The sequence below is a fragment of the Alexandromys fortis genome, unplaced genomic scaffold (genome assembly GCF_014885135.2).
Source record: "Alexandromys fortis isolate MF-2015 unplaced genomic scaffold, M_Fortis_MF-2015_v1.1 scaffold_12, whole genome shotgun sequence".
Lineage (NCBI taxonomy): Eukaryota > Metazoa > Chordata > Mammalia > Rodentia > Cricetidae > Alexandromys > Alexandromys fortis.
In genome coordinates this window covers 19147883-19175482 of record NW_026067937.1, presented here as the reverse complement: position 1 = coordinate 19175482, position 27600 = coordinate 19147883, and the positions used below count along the sequence as shown (strand labels likewise).

Sequence of the window (27600 nt, the reverse complement as noted above, 5' to 3'; positions counted from 1 at the left end):
AGGAGAGCTGAAATGGCAAAGTCTGGGTTCAGTAAGAGACCCTGCCTCTACAGATGTACATCCCTAGGCACGCACACACGCGCACTCACTCACACACACACACACACACACGACACTAAAGATTAGTTTTTTCTTTTTTTTGTAGCATACTCTTATTTATTACTATGTTTTCTTCTAATTTTTTTTAATTTATTAAAGATTTCTGTCTCTTCCCCACCTCCGCCTCCCCTTTCCCTCCTCCTCCCCCAATCAAGTCCCCCTCCCTCGTCAGCCCAAAGAGCAATCAGGGTTCTCTGCCCTGTGGGAAGTCCAAGGACCACCCTCCTCTATCCAGGTCTCGTAAGGTGAGCATCCATAAAGATTACAGTTTTAAGATTTGATTTGGCAATCATCAGTTTGACTTGTGACCAGGGCACAGGGAAATAGAGATGACATGCAGAGGGTCATAAAGTCAGAGCTGGGTCTCCTAACACCCGACCCAGGACCATGAGAAGGGAGGGCTGAATGCTTGGTACAACCTGAAAACTCACCCCATGCCACTGTGCTTTTCGCAAAAGTTAGACATCACACATCACTTTCTTCGGAGGTAGAGTAAGAACAGTACTTGATGATAACGTCTAACGTAAACCACCTTGCAGTTTTGTTATTTAAAAATGACGTAAAAGACAAAGAAAACAGTGCCGAATAACTGATATCTAATTCCGCATGAGCACTGGGATACCTGACTTGAAGAGTGTGTGTACCCAGGTGTCCCATGCGCCCACCCAGGCAGCCAGGGGGGCCTGGCCTCCACTTACTCCGTAGGCTCCCCATGCTGGGCGCAGGGTGGGTCCTCGGGGGCAGCGTGCTGTGGTAGGGTGGAGTGGTGCTGAAGAGAATGTCGTTGGGCAGGGCCTGGTCCAGGATGGAGCTTCGGGAACTGGCAAAGGAAGAGCCCCTCCGGTTGCTGCATACGCTCTCATCAGACAGTGTCCGGTACAGTGACCTCCGTGGAGACAGGTTCCCATAGAAGGAAAACTAGGGGTTCAACAAGGCAGGGGGCATTAGCAATCTAGAAGGTGTCAGGAGCAGTGTGCACACATATAATCCCCCCGCAAGTGGGACACTGACAGGGGCATTGCTGAGAGATCAAGGCCAGCCTGGGTTACATGGCAAGTACAATCAGTTCTAGGCTACCATCCTAAAACTGTCTCAAAACCAAAGAAAACACCCAAGGTAAACATGCAGTTTGAACTGTCTGACTGTGCTACGGGAGCGGCATCTGCGAATCTTCTATTAGTCCAGGAAAGCCAAGCATGTGCCTAGATGTCAGTGCTCCCGCCTCTGACATTCTGTGAAATACCTGGACAGATTGGACATGCATGGCTGTACTAATTCTGAAATGTTGAATGGAACTGTGGAGAGGCGAGAGCTCCTGGAAATACACAAGCCGCCATTCCAGACAACTGATAGCCACAAAAGCACACACTGTGGCTGGATGGTAATCGGAAATGACTACATTTTAATATCAGGCAATTGACATGATGGTCACCTGAGTCTCAATAGCAAAACTAATTCTGAACACGGACATCTTCTGAGCCATATAAATGGGCTCAAGGAAAGCAGTTTAAATTCAGTAAATTCAGCCATCCACTTAAAAATGACCACTTACAAAGTCTGTGCTATAATTGTTGGAAACTGAATTACAACCAATGGAACAAAGCTATTGCAAGGGTCGGCTTTGCCAACTGACAAAATCTAGAATCACCTGGGAAGAGTGTCTCAAATGTCCACATTGGGTTAGCCGGTGGGAATGTGTATGGGATGGCCCAGCCCTCTGTGGGTGGCACCATTCCCTCGGCATGGGCTCCTGGATGGTATGCAGCAGAGTAGAGAAGCTGAGCTGAGCACAAGCAAGCACACATGCACCCCTTCTCTCTGTTCTTGTCTGTAGATGTGATATGATCAGCTAGCTGTCTGAAGCTCCTGCCTTGACTATACACATTTATAGACTGTAATCTGAAATTGCAAGATGAAATAAATCTTTTTTTCTTCTCAGTTGCTTTTTTGAAAAACAAAACACCTGCAAGAGAAATGAACCTAGGACAGCCAACTCTAAGGAAAGCACTGACGTCACTGTGTGTCAAATCTCAGGCACAGAGAAATAAATCCAAACAAGAGAAGCAAGGACTCATGAATCGCCACCCCCTTTGGCATTCTGAACCATTTTCCTCTCGTGTAAATGCCGTTTCTAGAACACTCATTTCTGATACATACAAAGGTGGATGTGGCAAGAAGCCTAGGAGTCTTTCCATTGCCAGTGTTCTACTCGCTCTGTCTGGCCTCTCCGGCGAAAAAGCAACTGGCATGTGTGTGAGCTGCAAAGCTCACGTGTACTGGGAAAGACGCTGCATGCTGTGGGCCCTTGAACCCAAGCACACGCAGGCCCCTAATTGGATCTGATACAAGCTGGAAGAAAAAGGCTCACCGTGAGGCCTCTGGTGAGACTCCCTTTTCATACCCCCGCGAGTTCTTTAGCTGAGAGTGGATGCGGACAGGGAGGAGGGGGGTAGTGCCCGATGGTGTTGCTCTGGGAACACAAGCCAGTTCACGGTGTGCTGTTCACAAACGGAACCCAGCACACAGCTGGCTGCTCACTGCCGTCCCAGGCAACCGCCCACTCTCCCACTTAAACCAAAGAAGCTTAGATGACAAGTGAGAGAGGGGTCTGTTCTGGTACCAAATATTAGGGCACGTGTCACATTCCACCCCCGGAGTCTCAGGGTCTAGCAAACAGAAGTGACTGGCTAAACTTATTTAGGATCTTTTAATACTTTGCAATACTTTATAGAATTGTTTTGTTGTATTTATTTATTTATGGTGTGTGGGGCACATGTATGTCATGGTACATAGATGGAGGTCAGAGGGTAACTTGGGGGCATCCACTCTTTCCTTTCTCATATGAGCCCGAGGTTCAGAACTTGGATCATCAGGCTCAGCAGCAAGCACCTTTAGCTGCTAAGACATCTTGGTAGCTCCTATTTTGCATCATTTTAAAAAGTGGCTTACAAGACACACACACACAGAGAGAGAGAGAGAGAGAGAGAGAGAGAGAGAGATAGAGATAGAGAGAGACAGAGAGAGAGAGAGAGAGAGAGAGAGAGAGATAGAGAGAGAGAGAGACAGAGAGAGAGAGAGAGAGAGAGAGAGAGAGAGAGAGACAGAGACAGAGAGAGACAGAGAGAGAGAGAGAGACAGAGAGACAGAGACAGAGAGACAGAGAGACAGAGAGACAGAGAGAGAGAACTTGGGGAGAACAAAGCAAAAAGCGGTGAATTCTTCTCTTGAGAAGGTGCCGCTGAGTGTGAGGATGGTACAGTACTATCTCTCTGAGCTCTGTAAGGTGGAACACAAGGTTACACAGTGGGACTGTGACTAGCTCCCATTCACTTCTGGAACGGGCAGCCTCCCAGGAAGACCTGGGCAGGGTACAGGCTGGAGGGTCTGGGTGAGTTAAGTGTGAACTTCACTGGCTGAGGTCTGATTGCCTGTTATGTCCAGGCGCTGTGCTAGGCTCCTATGTGTCACTTCCAGCAGAGCCCTGAACCTGGAAGACAGTCATCATCATACTCTTTTAGCACATCAGCATACAAAGGACACTTGCATAAGCTCACATAACAAACAGGTCACAACTGGAGCTAAGACCTTAGGGGAGCCTACCTGGTGTGCAGAGCACCTTCAAGACTACAAAGCTCCCACCCTTCCTCCCCAGGTCTGCTTGCCCTCTGAAGGACTTGCCGAGTGGAGCCGCAGCTCCTGCCTAGAATGTGCAAGGTCCTAGAGTTCCAACCTCAGTACTAAAACACAGAGCAAAACCCAAACCAAGCTGGGGCAGTGGTGGTGCACACCTTTAATCTCTGCACCCAGGAGGCAGAGGCAGGCAGATCTCTATGAGTTCTAGGCCAGCCTGATCTATAGACCAAGTTCCAGTACAGCCAGGGCTACACAGAAAAACACTGTCTTGGGGGAAAAAAAAAGGCCCAAACTGTGGCAGTGTCAATGGCCACTCTGTCTTGGACTGTTGGTGGGACCACAGGAAGCAACCCACAGTTGCTTCAGACTGACTGTAAGTGCTCCTGGTGACTCCAAGGCCCTCACGATCACTCACCTTCCGTCTTCCCTCCTCCACTAAGGGACTGTCGGGAAGCATCAACTTCAGAAAGTCATCTTTGGATAGGACGTGTTGAGCTTCTGGAACAGAGTCTCCCACCACTGCTGGATGCTGAGTGGCTGCAGACATGATGTCCATCTCGCCATATATCCTGATGGAATAAACCAGAACATAGTTCAGAGGAGTTGTGGCCTACTAGAAGACACCCTTGGTGATCAGATGAAGGTCCAGAAAACATCTGTAAAGGCTGAGAGAGAGTCCAGCAGGAGGACCTGAGTTCAATCTCCCAGAATCCAGATGAGAGGGGGAAAGGCAGGTATGGCAGTGTGCTTGGCACTGGGGCAACAGAGACAAGTAGATCCAGAGGCTCACTGGGCAGTCTGTCTAGACTAATTAGCAAGTTCCAGACCAGTGACAGGCACTGTCTCAAAAATCACAGTGGGGCTGGGTGGTAGTAGCACATATCTTTAATCCCAGCATTTGGGAGGCAGAGGCAGGTGGATCTCTGCAAGAGTTTGAGGCCAGCCTGGGCTACAGAGCAAGTTCTGGGACAGCCAGGACTGTTCTACAGAGAAATCACCTTGACAAACAAATAAACAAACAATCACAGTGGTGGACAGAGTCTGAGCCACATTGGGCCAAGGTTATTGGTACGTGTACACACACACATGCACACATACACACACTCACACTTTCTCTCTCTGGAAGCCCACAGTTCTCAGTTCTGGAAATTCACTGTGTGTACGCCTTCCTTACACCACCCCACTTTTGTGAAATGAGCTTAAAAATAGTTAAGATTTTTGAATAATTCACAGACAACTCAGATCCCCAAAACCCGGGATGAAAACACTATCAACTTTAGAAGAAGGCCACATGTCCCTCCTAAACTGTGTCGGAAAGTAGCTCCCATAATCATCAGAGACGTTAGGCACTGCAGTGACATGCAGCTCCCTGGGGCTGGGCAGCAGGACCCCACGGCTGCCAGGGAAGAGAGAAGGCTGCCCCAGGTGGCCTCGGGCTTAAGAGAAATTGGCTGAGGCATGAGCCAAGCAGGTTTCATTACTGGTGACTTCACAATGCTGCTTGGATAAATAAAGCCACTGTCTCCCTTAATTACAAGGATATGAAAATGGATGTATAAGCTACAAAAGCCTGCCATGTTGAATTACTGTGCCCAGGTCCTTTCCCGGAGAGACTGAGGAGTTACTCTGGCAAGGTTTGTGGTCAAAACATGATCTGAGCAGCCAGACACTCCAGGGGACCCAGGATAATCAGGCTGGATGATCTGTGCTACACAACTGTGAACACGAGGCTCAGGGACTGGCTGTCCACAGTGGAGGGCTACAGAGGGTGACCCCAAGTCACTGCAGCACTCCTGTGTCTGCTTCAGTGAAATGCTACCTCATCACAGTGACGGCTCATGGGGGAGTGAGAATAGGAAACAGACCAGGGCCTGTCCACAGTGACTAGGCCTGACGGGAAACTCTCTATGGCTTTCTGCTTATCCCTCTCTACCTTAAAGTCCAGGTGATGCTGACTGTGTGAGCAGACAGCTGGGACAGTGGCTCTCCAGACCTTCCAGACATGACTGGAGAAGGGACAGGCTTGTGTTAGATAGGGCATGAGAAGGGGGCCACCAGAACTCCAAAGCCTTGGGGAGTTTGTAGATGAGTCTTCTAGGGAGAGAGCCACACAAGGCTTTTAGGAATGGCATGTCCAAGAAGTACTTGACATCAGGGCTGGGAAGTGTTCTAGATCATCAGGCCCTGTTTGATTTAGGGGAGACAAAAAAAAAACCTCTCGGTTTCATCAACAGCCGCAGTGTGGACAAAGCCAAACCACGATCGTGCAGCTTACAGGGGCGCTTCTAGCTCCCGTGGGGTAAGAATCACCAGCACTCTCTGCTAAACGAATTCTGGGAAAATGTCTTCAGTGATGTGCTGGAAATATGTTCCCAGGTTTATTCTGTGCTGGTCACTGTGACTAACAGGGACCCTGGATGACCCCTAGTCTGAATGTACAGACATACACGCATGAGGGAGTACACAGAGAGTGCAGAGAAGAGCCCGTCCTGGGTGGAGCTGGTCGTGCTCAGAGGCTCCAAAGGCTGACTGGCAGGAAGCAGGGATACTCAGAGGTACCAGGCACAACTGTTCCTCCACTTATGCTATTTTAAAATACAGGATACTATGGGCAAACCATCACAGAAGGCTCTATTGCACAATTTTAAAGGAATTGGTGATCTTTCTTCGTCCTTCCCCACCTTTCTTTCTGGTGATGTATGCATGTCTATGCTTTTGTGTGTGTGAAGGTTTAGGTCAGAGGTTGAAATTGAGATGTCTTTTTCTGTAGCTCCTGGTAGTGATATTTCATTTGCATTTTAATAAATAGTTCTTGCCTGAAGTTCAGAGAGTAAGACAGTCACACTGGTTAGCCATACAGAGTAGGCAGTGGTGGCAGACACCTTTAATCCCAGTAGCCATACCAGTTTGCCAAAGAAGCCGGGCAGTAGTGGTGCACACCTTTTATCCCAGCTCTAGAGAGGAATATAAGACAGGAAGAGGAAGCTCTCACACACAATCTCATTCTGAGATTCCTGGAGGCAGGATCGCCATTTTAGACGGAGGTAGCGGTAAGAGCCAGTGGCTGGCTGTTTTGCTTTTCTGACCTTCAGGTTGAACCCCAATTTCTGTCTCTGGGTTTTTATTAATCGTGCTACAACTCCCCATCTTAGATTTGAGACAGGGTCTCTTGCTGGGTAACACCTGTTTGCACCTGGGGTTCCAGGTGCTATCAACCAACCTTTACCATTTACATAGGGGTACTGCCAGTGCTGAATTCACAGAGGTGCTAGCCTCATGGCTGTCCGGTAGCTTCCTGAATGGCTCTTCCAGTAACTTGGTAGGTGGTACCCTGACAGGACTCAAAAGCCAGCCTTGCAGTCCTGAATGAATGTCTTTCCTAGAACCTACTGGACACGCCTTCAACAGTTATGACTGACGTGTGAACACACGTGTGGGCTAGAGTCCTACACTGACACAATGCCTGACATGTCTACTCTGGGCTCAAGTCCTAGGAAGTGGGGGCAGAATGAATGACTTCCACGGGCCTTCCCTGTAACACAGGCCTGAGCATACCAATGGGAGAATACTACTTGTCCCACACCATGGATCAGGACGACTTCTGAGGTGAGGGGCTGCAGCAGGGACACGCCGGGTCCCATCCAGCATGTGTGGAGTTGTACCCTACCCTCAACACTCCCGCATCACCCCTTTCCCTTGATGTCAGTGTGGCCCACTCATAAGCACACACAGAGCCTGGGCCCCACCCACCGGGTTCCAACAGTGCTTTCTGGAATTACAAAAGGCTTGGGATGCAGTTCATGAAGTACCCAGCAGCTAGAACACCCATTTGTCTCCCTAAGATCAGCAGTCACGTGAAAGGCACAGGACAAAGGGCCTTCTTAAACATTTTGCAAGAAATTGACATGATTCTCTATATTCCAAGATTCCAGGAACAATTTCAGCACTAACACAAGGATCACCTTAGAAACTAGAAATGGGATAGCTAGGTTTACTACGGGTCATTTTACCAGTCACCAGGGCTAGTTCACAAACATCTATTAATTCTGAAGTGCATCCTTTAAGAGTCCCTGCACCCTCCCATAAGCCGTGCATTCACGGCACACCAGCCCATGCCTACACCATGGCAAACTCACACAGCGGAGCACATGATTCAGACCTTAGGACACACAGTTTCTTAGGCTTCTTGGATCATCCAAACCTTCAGTTTTTCCTGCTTTCACACACAGAGACTATCCCCCCACCTACCCATCAAAGCTCAAGAGTCCTACAAAACAATCAGGTAAAGTGCTTTCGCTTGTGTGTTCTCTGACTGTGGAATTCATGCTGCCCTTGGCCTTGAGATACCATAGAGTCTGTGCCTATACCACTGCCAGCTGTTACCATGACTCCACTGCAGACAGATTTTTGGATATGGAATCAAAGACAGCAGAGTTTTACATTTTTTTTTTAACTTATAAAAGTCAAGGGCTGGAGAGACGGCTCATCAGGCAGAGGGCTTGCCGTCTCAATGTGCAAGCCAGACGATCTGAGTTCAATCCCAGAAGCCCTTATGGCGGATGGAGAGAACCAACTCTACAGAGCTGTCCTCTGACCTCTAGACTCATGCTATGGCACCACTCCACATCATCATCACTACAGTAATAATAAAACCAAGACTTTAGAGAGAGAAACATGGATGCCAACACTTACAGAGCTTAAAACAGAAGCCGGGAGACGGAGAAGGCTCAGTGGGTAAATGCTTGCTTTGTAGGCACAGGGACTTGAAGTCCATCCCCAGCATGGGGCGTGGGGGGATGGGGGGTGGGGCTGAACATGGTGATCTGAACTTGGAATCCCACTGCTGGGGAAGTGGAGACAGGAGGATTGCTGGGCGCTAGGGCTCAAGGGCTGGCCAGCCTCCACCTACTTGGTAAGCTCCAGGCCAACGAGAGGCCCTACTGTTCGTTTGTATGGTTTTTTTTAAAACCTCTTTTAATTCTTTACTCTTTTAGGGGCCCACCACCCAGCTCCCAAATAAATCATACAGAGTCAATGCTGACGCGAGCTTGGCTTGTTTCTAGCCAGCTTTTCTTGTCTTAGCCCAGTCACCTTTGCCGCTGGGCTTTTTCCTTCCCTTACTTTCACTCTGCTCTCTGGCTGGCTGGCGCTGGCCCCAGTGTCCTCCTCTCCTCCTCTCCTGCTCCTTCCTCTCTCTTGCTCTTTTCTAAGATTTCTCCTCCTATGTAAGCTCTCTGCCTGCCAGCCCCGCCTATCCTTGCTCCTGCCTCACTATTGGCCATGCAGCCTTTTATTAGACCATCTGGTCCTTTAGACAGGCAAAGAATCACAGCTTCACAGAGTTAAACAAATGCAGCATAAACAAAAGTAACACCTTAAAATAATTTTCTACAACACCCTATTTCAAAGAAGGTAGACAGAGCCTGAAGAACATCCCAGATGCTGTCCTCTGGGGTCTGCCTTGCTGTACAAACTTGCACACGCTTGTGCTGGCTAGCCTTGTGTCAACCTGACACAAGCTACAGTCATCTGAGAAGAGGGAGCCTCGACTGAGAAAATGTCTCCACAAGATCAGGATATAGGCAAGCCTGCAGGCCATTTTCTTAATTAGTGACAGAGACAGGGAGGGCCCAGTCCACTGTGGATGGTGCCAACCTTGGGCTGGTGGTACTGGGTTCTATACGAAAGCAGGCTGAGGAAGCCATGAGAGCCAGTAAGCAGTGCTCTTCCATGGCCTCTATATCAGCTGCTTGAGTTCCTGTTCCAACTTCCTTCAGTGACAGACTGCAGCACGGAAGTGTAAGCCAAATAAACCCTTTCGTCCCCAATTTGCTTTTGGTCATGGTGTTTTATCAGCAACAGTAACCTTAACAAGGACGTGCGTGTGTGCGCGCGTGCGCGCGCACACACACACACACACACACACACACAATGAGTTTGAAACAAACATTTCTTGGCTGCCCGTTTCTAGAAAAAGCACTTCCTATGGGAGGAAAGGAGAAAGTGAACATGGCTGCCCACGTAACAGTAAGCCACTTACCTAGGGCAATCAGTCACTTCGGGTTCTTCAGGAGGTGGGCTGCCTTCTGACTTTTTCCAGCCAATGACATATTTGTTCGCTGCCCCTTGTCTATGGTAAGGCTTCGCCATGGCCCCGGGCACCTGCTGACCACCACTGTGAGAAACGATGTAGACCTTGGAGCTGTCCAGAGACCCAGTGCTTTTGGAACAGTGGGCAGAGGGGCTTCCTGAATGGTGAGAGCCACTGTGGAGAAAGACAAAGGCGGTAACACCGTCACACACAGCAGTGATGTGGTCAGAGCTGGCCACTGGGCTGGGAGGGCAGGGTGACCTCTCGCCACAGCTTGCTGGGTGGAAGCCCCCTGTACAGCGGCTCCCACGGTCACATGTGGGCTCTCTTGTGGCAAGATCAATGAGACACACAGCTGGAGGGAACTAAGCTGCAGCACCAGGCAGGCAGGTGGCAGGGCCACTCGGCGCCTGAAATTCTACCTCAGCTACCCAGGCCTCAGTCTCACTGCAGGTAGAAAACCCAAGGTGGCTAAGGGGCTTCAGCCCAACTCCTCATGGATTCTTTAATCCGCTAACCTATCAAATTATAGATGAGGAATTTGAGAGTCCCCTCGAGTACCTCTTCTCTATGAAAGGAGTGCGCACTGAAGGCAGTGCCCCAGGAAACCCCATTACTGCCATACAACTCCATGAGTCCCCAAGAGCATCCTGACTCCTGACACCAGGTTTCTTACCAGTGTCCTGAGCTTCAAAAAGATGCTACAGGGCAGCAAGACCCCAGCAAAGCTTTTACAGGATGGTCGCCTTTTATCCGACCCTGAGAAGATGGTGGAAATCATCTCGGAAGTCGAGCTCACCCGATCCCTGAATACAATGTTACCCAGCACTGAACTTACTTCACTAAACAAAATTGGTAAAAATATAAAATAAAAATAAAAAATAAAGAAAAGCTGTCTGCTTTGGTCCACAATCTCCTTACCCTCTGTTCCCTTTACCCTGTCTTGTTGACTAGATCTGGGATCCTGGGGTGACTGTTGTGTCTGAAGGCATGACAAGGACCCACTCTGAATGTGGCAGCACCATCCCACAGACTGGGTCCTGGACTCAATACAAAGGAGCGAGCTGAGAACCAGCATTTATCCGCATCCTGACTGCAGAAGCCATGCGACAGCTGCCCTGCTCTCTTGTCACAATGCCTTCCCCACCAGGATGGACCGCATCCCCCAAGCCATGAGCCAAAATGAACACCTTTCCTTATGCTGCCTTTGCCATGAATGAGTGAGAAGCTAGCTGGGACAGGGGCTTCTCAGGGAGGCCTGCTTCTGAATACACTAGGAAGAGCCTTCTCGCCCAGGAACATCAAGGAGCAAGGCCCGTGGGTGGCAATCAGTGAGGAAAATACTCACGGTGTGAAGGCGTCACATGGGGGCTAAAGATGGGGATTCTAGTGTCGGGCAATGTCACTTGGCCAAGCAGAACCTCAACAGTTCAAGACATTTCAGTTACACGAGGCAAAATGACATAACAAGTTAAATGAACCAAGGACAGTGTAGTTACCCCACTGGTTGTATACACAGCATTCATGGCCGCCACTGTCCTTTAGTAATGTCCAAGGGAGGGCAGGGGAAAGTTCTAGGGAAAACTCTGGTGACCACTGCTCAGGAGGCCTATCTAGGGGCTTGCAGGCACCACTTCCTGGAGATGTGCCTATTAATCCTGGGTCCTAGAAGACTGTCCCATTACGGTTTGTCCAGCCCTGCTCTGTGGCTGGGAGCTCTGAGAAGCCAGGGAGTGGCCCAGAGTCCAGTGCAAATATCAGTGGAAGCCACACTCACTGATTAAATCCCACCCACAGACACAGTCACACACGTTTCTTCTCAGAATCTTTGAAGAGAAGGCAGAAATGTGAAATTATCAGTTTTTAAACTAAAATATAGATGTCTGTCAAGTAGGAATACAAATCTACACACAGGCATGTATCATCCATCTATCCTTAGAACACAATTCCCAAAAAAAAAAAAAAAAAAAAAGAACACAATTCCCTGATATTTAGTTTCCCCCTCACCCCAACACTGACGGGTTGGTTGAATTCACTAGCGCCTAGAGCTATCTCATAAACAAATCAATTAATTTTGAGACAGGATCTCACTAAAATGTTCAAGATCACCTTTAACTGACTATATATATGTCCCAGGCTAGCTTTGACTAACTTGTGCTGTGCTTATAGGCCTCCACCACCAGGGATTATAGGCCCCCACCATCAGGGATTATAGGCCCTCACCACCAGGGGTTATAGGCCCCCACCATCAGGGATTATAGGCCCTCACCATCAGGGGTTATAGGCCCTCACCATCAGGGATTATAGGCCCCCACCACCAGGGGTTATAGGCCCCCACCATCAGGGATTATAGGCCCTCACCACCAGGGGTTATAGGCCCTCACCATCAGGGGTTATAGGCCTTCACCATCAGGGATTATAGGCCCCCACCATCAGGGATTATAGGCCCCCACCATCAGGGATTATAGGCCTGTACCTATAGCTGACTGGGTGCTAACTCTTCATTTAAAAATCCCAATTGGAGCCGGGCGATGGTGGCGCACGCCTTTAATTCCAGCACTCGGGAGGCAGAGGCAGGCGGATCTCTGTGAGTTTGAGGCCAGCCTGGTCTACAAGAGCTAGTGCCAGGACAGGCTCCAAAGCTACAGAGAAACCCTGTCTCGAAAAACAAAAACAAAACAACAACAACAACAAATCCCAATTGGGGGCTGGGAAGATGGCTCAGCATTTAAGCATATTCACTGCACTTCCAGAAGATCTGAGTTTGGTTCCCAGAGCTCACACTGGATGGTTTATCAACAGTCTATCTCCAGCTCAAGAGGATCCAACCCCCTTTCCTGGCCTCTGAGGGCACTATACTACGCACACAACCACACACAGAGCCAAATCCCAAATTCCGGCTGGACATAAGTGGTCACACCAGAAACCTCAAGTCTGGCCGGCCATCAGGCTTCAGGGGCATGGATGATCTGATGGTGTTCACAGCTTACGGGGTGGGGGGGTCCCAGATGAGGCTTGATGAGGTGTCTACTACTGTGCCTTCCCTCTTCCAAGGGTCCCCAACTGTCTTTTGACAGATGCGGTAAGACCATGCTGTCCTCTATAAAAGAGCTGTGCTGTATTCAGAGTTAACCTGGGATGCAGGTGACCTGCAGGGTGGACATGGCTGGTAGACACTGAAGATCACCCAGCTTACAGCTCTTTATCAGAAGACATCAGTGTCACAGGCTGAGCCAGGAGAGAGAAGGGGCAATCCCTCACATTGAAAGGGAGAGTAAAATCACAGGGACAGACTAAACACGCACATCTCCACTACAGAGCTTTGGAGGCAAAACATCCCTGTGAGGTCAGACAGTTGAGTAGCCAGCAGTAGCCAGCCTCAGGCCCCACCTATACAGCTCCAGGCAGGAGCAGGTGCAGTGTGGCCCATGATGGCTCACCTGGAATGAGACGAGATCTCACTGAGGTCACCCATGCTGCCCTCTGCAGCACTGGTGGAGATGGCGGAGGCATAGCCATGCAGGGTATACATTTTGGCAGGTTCATCGTCAGCTCCCGAGACATCAGCAGCATCAGCCCACTGTTCGGCCCGGCTGTGGATCAGAGACCTGCTACCCGTCAGGTGCACGGGGCCAAGGATGGTGGCCGGCATGCATGGAGTGGTGTCGATGCCACTGTCAGTGGAAGCGCCTTTGATGTAGGTCAATCCCAGCAGCTCGGGGTCCATTAGGTCCCCTGACCCGAAATGCTTGTCATCGCTGTTGCTGGACGTGTTACTGGAGAGAGTGTTGCTGCTGGAGTGGCTGGAGCAGCTCTTATCCCCGATCTGGAGAAGAGGTGGACAGAAGATGGCCTTTGGGTGACCCCATGCCCTCCCAAAACACTAGACTATTGCTGGGACTGAGTGCTCCTGGTACTGCCAACAGAAACATGGCTTTTCTCCACAATAGCCTTGACATTTTAGAGTATGTGTGTGTGTGTGTGTGTGAAGGTAACAGTGGTCAGCCTCCTCCTGTTTCTCAGGATGCCAGTCTCTGGCTTTCACTTGTAACCTGCAGACTCAGCTGGCTGAGAAGCCCGGGGATCTGCCTGTGCCTGCCTCTCCAGTGCTGGCACTGCCAGGGTGCATCACCACACCTGGTTGGAAACAGGTGCTAGGGACCAAACTCAGGTTCTCACGCTCACACTGCAGACACTCTGCCCACTAGGCCACTTTTCTAGGCCTGGCCTCCTGCACAGGCCCTGCCTCCCGACCCCTCCCCCATCACTGTCATGAGCTCAGCATCCTTTCTTTGGTCAATCACGGTGTGTAACACACGAAAATAGGTCGCACGCCACTGAGAAGGATTATATAGACTGGGAAGGATGTAAAAACTAGGTAGAAAAGGAGATCACATTTACAGCCAATTTACAGTCAATACGGCATTTCCTCTTAAAAGTTCCAATGCCAGCTCAAGTTTGGGGAAGGAGATTCGGGTTTGAGTCATGATGGTAAAACATCTGGTTAGTCCTTGGAAACTTTCTGAGCTTACAGTGCCACATGGCTCCTGCTCAGAGAAGCGCTCTGAAGCTGTGATGTGCCCTGCAAACAAGCAAGTGGGCTTTGGGGGGCTAAAGCCAAATGATGTCCCAAGGAGGGAGGTTCCAGAACACACCTGTTTGAAAAACACCCAATGCTTCCAGTCCCCGAAAGACCAGCGGCAAACACAACAGGAGAGATCTCCTCTGTCCACTGTGTTCAGACCAGCTGCTGTCACGGCCTGAGAACCAGCAGGGGCAGGGCTTTGGAGCCAGGACAATGGACCCTACCTGGGCATTTCCACAGAGTCTGGCCATCTCTCTTTTCCCTCCATCCTACTGAGCCCTCAGGTTTGACCCTGTCCCCTCTGACAGAAGCACTGCAGGAACTGCAGGGTGGGTGTGAGCAGATTGGGAAGTGACTCAATGCAGGGGTTAAGGGGACTATACCGCTCACTGCTGACAAAGGGAGGGGAGAGCGCTACCCAGAAGTCTGCACATTCCTTTCACCTGCACATTGTCAAAAGGTAGAAAGGCCGCTCCTCTGCACTGGGTCTCACAGAAAGCTGTTTCCAAGTCAGTCTCCTGTGGGATTTGCCTTGTGGAGGCTACGGAAGTCCATGGCAGAGCGAGGAACGTGCAGTGGGTGGACTGGGGCCACCAAGTACAGTCAGCAGGCAGCCACGGTCACCGGGCACCTCAGTGACGTCAGCAGACACCGAGTACAGTCAGCAGGCAGCCACAGTCACCAGGCACCTCAGCGACATCAGCAGAAGGACCCGTCTCCGTTTCTATGACTGCACTACTCCATTAAGCGGTCTCCGTTTCTATGACTGCACTACTCCATTAAGCGGGTAAATGGTTAACTAACTACACCTGGGGACAGGAGCGCAACACTATCCCCTGGCTCGGAGGGTGGATGCACATGTTGGCTTTTCCAGTAATCTGCTGTACATCCTTTCTGTGAGTTCCTTCACAAGCTGGGGAAGCGAAGATATTCTCGTTTCCTCTATCCTGTTATCCTCTCATATTAAGTATCCTGTTTGGTAGATGAGACGTGCTCAATCACTGCCACGGGTGTGCACCTACTGTGCGCTGGAAGTTCTTTATATTCTCAACCACTGCCACGGGTGTGCACCTACTGTGTGCTGGAAGATCTTTATAGTCTCAACCACTGCCACAGGTGTGCTGCCTGCCTTGCTGTGCACTGGGACATTCCCCAGAGTATTGAGCATCACATGTGGGCACACGCTGGTCAACTGTGTGCCGCTGGGGCATGACTCAGGCTCCCATGTGCTGCTGGCAAGTGTGTTACTCTACTGTGTGAGGTATATAATCCATGTTCTTGAGTAACACACACACACACACACACACACACACACACACACACACGCTGCCACACCGTGTGCAGGGCTGCACCTCACACTGTCAAGCATGATACCACCGTCTGCAGTCCTACTGTGTAGTGAGCTGCATCCTATGCTCTTGAGCACTGTGGACAAGCATGCTGTACCACCCACTACGTGCTGACAGACATCAGTCCTGGCTAACAGTGTGACTGGCCATATGCAAACAACTTACATGAGATAGCTTATTGGGGGAATCTTTGCAGCTTCCGTCTTTCTGCAGGGCTCTTTCCTTATAGGAGCTCAGGACTTTGGAAGGTGGGCCATGCCATTTGGTTTCTGTGACAGAAAAAAGAGTTGAACCCCCAATCTCCAATGTGAGTAAGAGGAAGAAAAACGGGGTGCTAACAGATAGCTTGGAACAATCAAGTAGAATAACGACAACTTCCCAGGTCACCAATGGACAAACAGGAGCCAGGAAACCACCACCACAAAGGGATCTGTTTCTAAAGGCTTCATAACCATAGCTATCTGGAGTCACACTACAACCACAGCCACCCACAGCACTGCCTCCTGTGCTGGGAGAATCAGCCAAGCCCTCTGCCTAGCTCCAGAGATGCTGATCGAATATGGCTGAGGAGTGACTGAGTGGGGGCAGTGGGGACCTCGGCGGCCATTCCCCAGGGGTTCTGTGTTACCTGGAAGCCTGCCTCCGTCTATGATGTCCTCATGCTCCCTGGCTCCTTCGCACTCCACAGAGCCCGGACCCTGGTGCTCGAGCAACAGAGGGGATGGGCACCTGCAAAGAAAGAGTCCAGCTGTTCTTTCCTGACACCACCAGCCGCAGAAGACGGGGTGGCTGGCTTCTACAGGGGACAGGCACGAGATGGCTGTTGGTTCCTAAAGAGGCCATGGCTACCAATCCCTATTGGCTCTAGGCCTGAAGCCCTTCTTGGAAACAGTTCCCTGACTGGTGGAAATGCAGCATCCTGGCTGATCCCTCCAGAGCAGAAGATGCTGTTGCGCTAGGGTTTAACTAGGCAGCACCGCCACGGCGGGCCGCAGCCCAGCTCTGGTGGGGCACAGGGCTGTCTGTCTTCTGACTAATGCACACGGCACTGACGGAGCTGAAACCGCTTTTCCAGGAAGGAAAATCTAGGGACAGACTCCACCCAGATGGCCTTTGCTTATGGAAACCTGCAAAAGGAAGACAAATCTTAGAAGTAAAGGAACTGAGGAGAATTGTTTGCATTGCAATATGATTTGTATGGAGAGAATCCACACTGTCGATCTTAAACCACACAAGTGTTTTTCATTTCTACAAAAACAAACCAAACACACTTGTTGAACACATAGCTTCATTTAGAAAATGTATTTGCCATTTAGCTGTGAAGAGCTCTATCGTCTAAGGTGACGAGCATGTCACGCGGGAAACAGTGTCCACTTCTAAGCCCAAACTGGACAGTAGAATGCAATGCCTGGACTCAAGTTCTGCTCTGCATCTGAAGACAGTAGCATGACTGCCTGCAGCAGGCTCTGCTATGGACAGGGGTCTTTCATCTGCACCGGTCCGAGGCCTCCATGGATGGGCGACTGTGGGCCCAGCTGCTGACCACCACAGATGAACTGGAACAAAGGACAGCTAGGGCATGACTGTTTAGTGTGGTAACCTCAAGAGTTCCACGTAAAGTCAGTGTGTGTGTGCGCGTGTGTGCATGTGCACACAGGGCCACCAGTTGTGACCTCACTGCGGACTCCTGGGATATGATACAAACTACAAGGGCTGCTGCCATGGTGGCCTCTACTATGGATCTCCAGCCGGAAGTGAAGATGCCTCAATTATAACCTCATTTCCCTGGCTCCGAGGAGCTGTCTCCTGCTAGCAACTTAAGTAAGGGCGACTCCTGAGGGTTCCTACCCACAAAGCCCTCAGGTCTTCCCTCGTGTTCAGAAGTCACTTCCATGTCACAAAGACAGCAGGGTTTTAGAGAGACCAGTTAATACCATGTCCACAGAAATGGAGTCTCCTAGCTGGACACGTGGAGGCACACACCTGTCATCCCAGCCCGAGAGGCTGACATAGGTGGACTGCCACAATGTTACAAACCACTTGGGCTACAGTGCAAGACTGATTCAAGCAAAAGAAACGGCATCTCCTAGCCTGGACCTAGAGCTTACTACAGTGCCTGATACTCTTGCAGGTCCTTCCTGTAAGAGTAGCCTTCCCTCAACCCCCACACAGGGAATGCTTTTGAATGAGTCCCAGGCAGAGGTACTGGCTCCCTTTCTGGAGACAGAAAAGCCGGAAGGAGCCATACCCATCATAGCCCACTTGTGGTCTCCAGGGTCCACTCCCACCAGGTCCTGGGTCGCTGGATGATGACTGGTTGCTGGGAGAGCTTCTGCAAGGGGAGAAAGAATAGCAGCCGGGTTAGGACATCGCCAGTCCCAGTCAAACCCACCTGTCTGACCTGAGCTGGTTACAAACAAATTTGCTTTGCTCATGACAAAGAGCCAATCACATTACAATGCGAAACGGAACCAATCACAGATTGGTAACCTCAGAGTTGGGATGCCCCAAGATTTATGACCAGCAACCCATCACAGGAAGGGCTGTGTAAAGATGAAGGCACAGCGACAGCTCCAGAGGACAAAACCAGGGACGCGGCTGGAGGATACAGTCAGGAGAGCAGCATCCACACCTGTTACAAGGAGCTTAATGCCAGCCACTTCTGGGTCAGCAGAGAACAAAGCTGGAATTCAGCAAAACCACTGATTTTCACATAGCTACCAAATGTAATTTTACAACTCTTTTTTCCAAATATTTGTGAAAACTCATTTGATAGGGTTAATGCTAGCCAGGACTCCCTCTGGAACTGGGTCATTCTGGTTTCCTCTGTAATTCTTGAAACCCTACTTAATTAAGGGACGTTCTGTGACACCTGCTCAGGTGATACCAGCCGTGGGCCTTGCATGGCAGCCCCTGTGCCTTCAGAGCATGGGGGTGGGCCACAGCCTGTGATTTTCAAGTAACAAGGCTTGCAGCCCAGATGATTTAATTAATGTTAAAAGACTCTGACACTTCCTCACTTCCTGGGAGAACAAATTAGAGGAGGCAGGAAGGGCTACACATTTTGTTAATTCTGGTAAATATATCTGTAAGTTAACGGTGTGCCATGTCTGGTTCTAAGCCTCTCACTGACACTGATCTGGCCAGTCCTTGGAAGGGCATGCCAGTGACTGCATCCTTCTCGTTATCAGAGAGGCCCAGGGGACAGTGTATCAGGTAAGCAAGACCCTGGCTACCAGTGTGTGCTACCAGCGTGTGGCGACCAGTGTACAGGCCAGAGCCCAGCAGGAGTCAGCTGTCCAGGGTAAAGACACACATCTCTAGGTCACATGGAAGTTGACAGATAAGCATTACAGATGGAATTCACTGTTTTGCTCTCAAACACAATTCTCATCAGCTTCTCATGCTGCTGAATTTAACTTTAAAAGGTGCATTTAAAAGGCTACTATTGAGCCAGCCTGTTAGCAGGCTGGTAACTTTAGTTGCTCAAGAGGCTGAAGCGGAAAGATGGCAGATCTAGGGCCTGAGCAGGCTACAGGGTGAGTTAAAGCTAGTCTCAGCAACCCAAGAGACCCTATCATTAGACTCGTTTGGATTCCGCTCACTTGGCCGGCGGTGAGAGAGAAGTGCACACCTGAAGGCCCGCAGCCCTGCAGTGGGAAGTCCCTGTTCATGTTGTGTTTGCTTATTCAAACATGCTCAGGGGTTCCTAGAAGTGCACTGCTAATAGCTCCAGGATATCTGGAGGGCCTGCCACCACAGAGGGCAAAGACCTGGAGAAGGTGACAGCCTGCGGACCGGGTGGACGGAGGGCACAAACCTGGAGAAGGTGACAGCCAGGGGCCCAGGTGGGCGGAGGGCACCTGATGCTGCATCAGGAAAAGGCTGAACTCTCTTGAGTGCCGCTGTGTCTGAGGATACCTGGCTGCCCTGCTGGCCCAAAGCTCACAATAAGCCACCGTAGGACTCAGGAAGGCTGTGGGTGTTACCTGGTGCCATCAGGCAGCTTCCTATCGAAGGATGTGCTCCGGGGGATGGCGGCCTGGGCCTGTTGGAGCAGTGGCTGACACTGTAGACGGTCAGGTGTGCCTGGCACAGGCGAGGCTCTGGAAACTGGCTGTAGGGCTGGGGTGGGTACACGGTGCCACGTGGTGTTCCTCCTGAAAGGTGTCTTGTATTCGCAGGGTGTGCCCTCGCTGTCCAGCTTGTACTCCACCATGGGGATCCGGCAGAGCTCTGAACAGCCCCTGTTGAGTTGAGAAGAGATGGTGAGAAAGAAGCTTCCTGGGGGACCCCAGGCAAGGCCTGCACATGGCTGAGCAGGTTCTTCCTGCAAGCCTACTTAACTGGGAGTCACCTAACACCTACCCTACCCATGACAGTATCTCTAGATGCTCAAAACTGTTCAGCTGCCGTTTGGATAACAGTCACAGACTGAGACTCTAAAAGGTTCATTGTGGCTTTCTTCTCTCTGCCAACATACCACTAGGCTGGCTGGGGTAGGAAGTGCGGCACAGTGGGACTATGACAGCCCTTTGGATGCTGTGGGCTATTGTTGTTAGGTGTTTTGAAAGCCCTCTGTACTCCTCCAAGTGCTGCCTACTGTCACTAGACATCAAAGTCCAGAGATGCTGCACACCTGCTCAGGATGACACAGCAGGGTCATGACTAGACCCAGGGGCTACAAATGTTGTCCACAGAGCTAGACACAAACACAAGACACTGTTCACCAGGGCCCAGGCATCAGGGCGAATCACTCTGTTGGCCATGCTAGTCCAGCAGTCAGTATGTGGAGGTACTGCCCCTCTCTAGATAGTCGGCGTAAAATCCCAATGCAGCCTTTGAAGGAGCTGCTCTGAACACACTCCAATGCTGGAGTAAAGCACTGCCGAAGAACAGCAGGAGCTGAGCACCAGCCAGGACGTGCAGAGGGAGAACCACCATGCCCTGGCCCTGCGCAGCCCAGGGACTCAGCCAAGAGCTGCTGGTGTGGCCGACCCACAAGTGTGAATGTGGAGGCTGAAGATGCAGGGCTGCTTAGAAAGCAGGGTCCATGCAAAGTTCATCCCCAGGCCCTGAGGTCCAGGGGGCAGAGGGCAGCCAGAAAGCAAGCATGGGGATCTTCGATGTTCTGCAGAAACACAGGGACTGGAAAGGATGGCAGTGAAGAGAGGGGATCAGAGACTCAGCCTTACTGCCCCTTACCCAAATCCAGCCTCTCCCCACAGGCTGAATGAGGGCCATTTTCACCAGGAAGAGGACAGATGCCAGTCCCTGGAGAAGTTCCCTGACCAGCCAAGGCTCAGAGAGCAAGTAGGAGCCTCTGATACTGACAAACATGATAATTAGGTTTTAAAGTTAAAAAAAAAAATCTGGCCAGACAGTGGAATGGTAAACTGAGGCACTCTCCCAAAGAACTTAGGAGGGAGAGATGTGAGAAAATTCAGGGTGATTCCAAAATACCCATCTCTCACCAAAAAGGAAAGGTCAGAAATTAGTAAGAAATACAAACAGAAAAACAGCAGAACTAAAAGACCCGGACTGGAAGCCCCCAGGGCATGAAGTACAATGAATGGAGAAAGAGCCTTCTACACAGACATCCTTGGGGAATCCGACCCTGGGTCAAAGGCTTGTGAAAACCTGGGGGGGGGGGGGGGGGGGGGGAACGCTGGCCAGGGCTTGGCTCTCTATGGTCCTGCTGGTAGGTACAAAGGATAGTAATTCAAGGAAGGCTTCTGATTAAAATCCCGGCTGGAAATCATTTGGGCCTAGAGAGGACCGCCAAAAAGAATGGCCTTGGGAAACTGAGTCCTAATGGTTGCCCTGGGAGGAACAGCATGGGGGTGGGGTGGGGGGATACTTCAGAAGACACCCCATGTTGTCCTCAGCAGCAGAGACTCTGAGCACCAGGACACTTCATGCCTCGCTTTCTAACTCCATCTCCTTCCCCAAAGCTAAGTCTGCTTCTTAACTTAGTTTATACGACTCTGGATTTTCTGTTTGACAGTCAAATACTTCAGTTCAGATTTACACTGGATTGTGCTGCTTTACTCTGAGTAAAATCTGAGGAAACATTACAATTTTTTACCAAAGGACTTTAGTCTATGAGTGCTTTTGTATGGAGATTCGACACCCCCAGGACTGCCCCTTCTTCTACACAGCCAGCGGTCCAACAGGAAATCACAAAATGGGACAGTCCTGTTTGTTCATGCGTTCATTTGACAAACAATACTGATCTCTGAACTCAGCACAGCGGACGTCTGGGATAGTTTCGCCCTGCACAAACGTTGCTTGTTGACCAACTTACCCACCCTGAGATGCTCCCACTGCTCCCTGCTAACCCTGGGCCCCGACTCTGCTGTCTTACACAACTGCTGCGCTATTTTTGTTATCAAGTAAAAGTTGTTGCTTTGCTTAGCAGAACTCTGTTTTAAATAGCCCAAATGTGCACACGAAGAACTGTGTAAGAAAGGCTGGACAGACCGGAGGCCCTTCAGGGTGAAGAGGAGGCTGTCCTGTTAACAACACAAGGGATCAGCAATTTCTGGCACCAATTTGTTGAGAGTTATGAATGAATGAACCAGCAAACAACTGCGCGAACGGGCAACTAAACAAATGAAGGAGTGAATGGATGGATGAACCGCTGAACAAACAGAGGACAAGGAGAAGGAGAGAATGAAAACAGGCAATTCCCCAAAAGGTTCTGAAACTTCATGCTCTTACTTTAGAGAAAGGGTGTGATCGTTACACTGGAAGAACATGCCAGGACTCTGAGCATGTGCCAGATGGCCAGGTGGCCACTACAGCCTCAAGTCCTGAACTGTTTCTACGTTTTGTATAAAAATTCATCAGAGGGTTAGTAAGACAAGAGTAGACACAATACCTATCTATAGAAATAGATTCAACTCTCTCTCTCTCTCTCTCTCTCTCTCTCTCTCTCTCTCTCTCACACACACACACACACACACACACACACACACACACACACAGAATACCAGGCCATTAAAATGGAATTTTCTTTCTGTTCCTCATTTCCTATCTTTCCTGCTTCCTGTACTTGGGCAATCAGGCAGCAGGAGACAGAAGCATGAGGCAGGAGCCTTAATTTATAGAACTCTGCGAGCAATCATTTTGACTGGAGATGACCCATGGAAATCTCTGCTGTCCTGCATCACATGGAAATGTGGACTCATGTCAACAAAACACAAAGAGCCAGATGTACGGTTTCGAGTTTCATTTCCATTTTTATTGGACATGTTTACTAAATTTGCTAGCAATGTGTGACAAGCCATGCAGGATTCTGGTGAGTCATTACTTCTCTTAGAAAGCAGCCTTTGATGGATGCCTTTTCCCTAAAATGCCATTGACAGAATGTCACCTTTGAAGGTTAGGTCTAGGGCCTCCCATTTGAAAAATAGAAAAAGATTCTTAAAAAAAAAAAAAACCCTTTGTGTGTGTGTGTGTGTGTGTGTGTGTGTGTGAATGTGGGTGGGTGCCGCAGTGCCCATATGAAGGTCACAGACACCTTGGGTGTCTATGCTCACCTTCCACCTTGAGAGAGGATCTCCTGCTCACTACTGCATACACCAGGCTAGCTGGCCCATGAGTTTTGGAGATTTTCCTGCCTCTATTTCCCACCTTGCTATAGGTATACTGGGTTTACAAGCGAACCAGGGCTGGCTGGCTTCATGTGGGTTCTAGGGATCCAAACTCAGTCAGGTCCTCAGGCTTCCTGGCAAGCCCTTTATCTCCCTGAGCATTTCCTCCAGTCAGAAAAGCCTTAATAAGGCAGCTAGGGCAAGGGCAGCACTTGCCTGGTAGCCAAGGCAGCCCTTTCCTCTGCCCATTTCCATTTGAAGAGAGATATTCCCATGTTGCCCCAGGCCACTCATTCCGATGTGTGTGAATTTACTGGAGGGGCTCAGCCCCAGCAGGAGCTCCTTTAACAAGCCCCACCCCCAGCCTGAGCTCCTTAAACAAGCCCCACCCCAGCCTGAGCTCCTTAAACAAGCCCCACCCCCAGCCCCACCAAGAATTCAAAAAGTGGCTCTGCTTTCCTTTCAACTGGGGAGTGGGGACAGCTGGACTGTCCTCAAAGCTGGGTCAAAACGGGACTTCAAAAACTCACGGCTTTTGATGCTACACACCTTCCCCACAGACAGCCGTGACCCAAGGATAACCAGGACTGCTCATTACCCCACAGGCCTCCCAGGCTAAAGGCGGAAGCAGATGGGCTTTGGGGCAAACGGTTTTGTTAGCGAGCTGAGACTCCAGAGTGGATGGAAGCGTTGATGAGGTCTAAGACTCCTTGGAATTAGTTTGGCCATTTCTGCCTTCCTCATGAACTTGCACCAAAGACAACTTCTCTTGAAAAACCACACAGATGTGTGCGCATGCACATAACTGTTCATTTAAATTACTGTTTTTTCTCCCTGACAGACTCTAAGAGCCAATTTCTGAAGAAGACAGAGGTAATTTTCCACCCCACAAATCAACAGCACTGTCAGAGTCCCAGGCAGGTCCTTGTGTACTTAACTACAGAGCCAGTGTAAGCTGCCCTTTCAACAGTTTTCAGTTTTATTGTAAAGATTTATTTTATTACTTGTTGGCGTGCAAGTGTATGCGCGTGTATGCATGTGTACGCATGTGTATAACAAGGCACATGTGCACTCGGACACCAGGGATTGCCATAGAGGGCAGGCTCCCTTGGGTCACAGAGGCAGGGCAATGGGGAGTGTTAGGAATATTCTTAAGATGAGCCTCTCCAAGGACATAAATAATTTCCATCAGACAGGATTAGACCAAATCAATGCCCATGTTTACTTACAGCACTCGGGGTGGCCAGGAAAGCACGGGTGGGGGGAGCCCACACAAAACCCAAAAACCACCTGTTCCTTTTTTTGGGCAGTGGCCTAAATAGCCTGTGGGAGTGGTCCTGACCCACCCTGACGAGAGGTCAGCACTTGGTGGGCTTTCCTGCAGGGGGAATTCAAGGCAACTTGGAGGTGAACCAAGGAAATTCCCAGAGGAGAGGGCTTCCAAAGATGGGTGCCGGGCGTTGCAGCGAGCAGTCAAATGTGGGTGCTGGAGACGACACTCAAGTTTCCTGGGGGCAAGCAGGTACTCTTAACTGCCTGACTATCTCTCCAGGACCAAGTTTTTCAGATTTGAAAGTGTCAAAGCATGGCTATAATTTGAGCACTTAAGAGGCTAAGGAGAGAAGATGGAGAGTTTAAGGCCAGCCTGAGCTACTATGTAGTGGGGACTCTGCTGCCCACCCCCGGCGCTCCACAAAAGCCAAACCTAATTAAACTCAATATAACAACGAGAAGAGCCAAGGGCTACCTATTTTCCCTTTAGCATCTCTTCTATGGTTTCCTAAAATGTCACATAAGGCAGGCTCGCAGTGAGAAACCTGTGGGCTGCAGAGGTGGAAGGACTCCTGCCAGCTCAAGGCCAGCTGGGCTCAGAACTAGGGGGCTGGGAATGCGGTTTGGCGCTTGTCTAGCATTCTCCAGGTCCTGGATTCGAGCCTCAGCAGCACATGCACACAGGTACATGTGTGTGACACACGTGCTCTCTTTCCAACAGTGCCAACAGTCCAGGGCCTGACTGCCGGAACATGGCTGTAACAGAAGAAGAGCACTGCCTGCACCCTCCACAGCTAGGAGCTAGGGGGACAGAAGAGACGGGAACACAGCAAATACTGCGACCATGGCCTGCACATAGCGGAAGTGAAAATGGATCAGGAAGAATGAAAACACCAACTTTAAAAAGGCTCAGAGTCAGAGCCACACAGGAGGAGGAAACTACGGAGAATCCAGCTCCATGTGTGCAGGGCTTAGACCTCTAGAACCTTCTCTAGAGGTGAGAACAGAAGGGGACTGCACTCTAAGAAGGGAACTATGTGCTTGGGGAGGGACAGCAGCAAAGGCAAAGGCTTTGAACAAATATCCTGGCTATTTTCAATTGCATTTTAAACAAAGAATTAATTATAGGCGGATCCAGGCAGATAAGAAAGTCTCTCAGAGGAAAAACACGCTCTTGAGGAAAAGACAGCAGCAAAACATTCACACTGGAGTCCTGTTTATTTGTTCTGGCTGAGAAACAATTCAGTATTCCTTAGGAAATTCTATTCTTTGAATTTGTATGATTGAAATACCAGGCATAATAAAAATGTTACTATTTTTATTATCTAACATTCTTGAAAGCTCTGAGAGTTTCTTGCAGAGCAAAAGCAGACTAAACCTAGATAAAGCCTGGAAACCATTTTCTCAGTTCTGCAGTAGCCAGTCTCACGGAAAGGGAAGGCCTGACCCTCAGCAGGAGTCACACCTGTGAGTTCCCCCACAGACTGGCTTAATTCTGAGGAAGATGTCCGTTTACAGGATCCTTGAGCTTCAAGGAAGGCCGAGAGGAAGATATGCTCACGGTCAATCTGCTTCTTACTCCTGTCAAATAGTTTTTTATCTTTCTTTGTATGGACTTAAGTACGGCTCCTGGGAGTCCCTTGACTTGGGGAGGGGCGGACCGTGACACAGATAGGTCTAATGGGCAACACTGGGCTATAAGAAACCTCTTGTGGGGTTTTACAGGGCTAAGCCTTTAACACTAAGAGGGATTTCAGCTCTTTAACCCTTTAGCTTACAAACATATTGGGCAAATATAGGAAACATGGCCTTTGAAAGGCTAGGGGTGGAGTCCACGCCAAGTGTGCACAAGGCCCCTGCTGGTTCCATCCCCAGCATCACATCAGGCTGGGAGCAAACGCTAAATCTAATCAGACTTTACAATTTACAAACCTTGGTGAGACCAAGAGGACACACGGGTGGTTTGTTTTCTAAAAGATTGCCATTTAGGGCCGAGCTCCCCAGAAGGTCAGCCATTAGAGCCACCTGTGGTTAATTAAACTGAATTAATTAAAATGGGAAGACTCAACCACACTTCAAGTGTGTGACAGCTGCATGTGGCCCGGACATGGCACAGATGCAAGCAGGCATGTGCTACTGGGAGAACGGAGAAAGGATGCCCTTATGTCACGAGTCCAGAAGGCGCATACAGTCACCCTACTGCCTGCAGAAGAAAGTTCCTTTAGATACGACATAACTGGAGTGAACTGAAAGCTGCAGAAGGAACAGTAATTATGCTAGAAAGTTCCGGATGCTTTGGAGATCGTGTGACTCAACCTTTATAAAAGCCACACAGGCCATGCTGCAGATGTGGAAACGACTTTAGGAATCTCTGTCCCCACGAACATGCAGTAAAGCCCGAGGCTCGGTCTCTCCATCCTCCCAGAGGGTAAACTTCAGAATCTGCCTCATGACTCTACCTGAATGGAGACAGAAGCAGCATGGGAAATATGGGTGCCAGAGCCCCACCATACCCCCAACATGGGCTGCGGTCGGCAGGGAGCACAGTCTGAACTGGTGCCTTCTGCCCTATGATCTGACTGGCAGTCAAACTTGACTTGAACCATGACCTTGTCATCCTCACATGTACACTAAAAGAACCACACACACACACACACTCACACACACATGCACATTCACAAAAACATGTGCGTGCATGCTCACACACTCACATACACGTATGCACGCACGCGCACACACCCGCACATGGCTAATGTTTTAAATACATTTACAATTCCCAGCAGTCCTTGCTGGAGGTGCATGTGGTTCCCAGGCCACAGGTCAGACACACTCATGAGTGTTTCCTTCAGGCTAACACCATGACTGTCTGTCAGCAGCAGCAGCAGACAGACTACTTCCCACTTTCCCTCGGGTCCCTCCCACCACCCGTACACCTCTGGGCCTTCTAGTGTAGTTGCCTCGCCTCCTGTTTTT

General features: G+C 50.0%; 1 protein-coding gene across 3 annotated transcripts in view; it reads right to left on the bottom strand.

Annotated features, from left to right (window-relative positions):
* Sipa1l2 (signal induced proliferation associated 1 like 2) overlaps positions 1-27600 on the bottom strand; it is a 157442-nt gene that overhangs the window by 20952 nt on the left and 108890 nt on the right. For all 3 annotated transcript variants that reach the window (XM_050147015.1, XM_050147013.1, XM_050147014.1), the window contains 8 exons: positions 19747-20004; positions 18006-18089; positions 16386-16486; positions 15923-16026; positions 13264-13649; positions 9773-9997; positions 4148-4301; positions 798-1017 (listed from right to left, as the gene is read on the bottom strand). In XM_050147015.1, the coding sequence (XP_050002972.1) occupies positions 798-1017; positions 4148-4301; positions 9773-9997; positions 13264-13649; positions 15923-16026; positions 16386-16486; positions 18006-18089; positions 19747-20004 (1532 nt within the window). The remainder of the gene's footprint in view (positions 1-797; positions 1018-4147; positions 4302-9772; positions 9998-13263; positions 13650-15922; positions 16027-16385; positions 16487-18005; positions 18090-19746; positions 20005-27600) is intronic.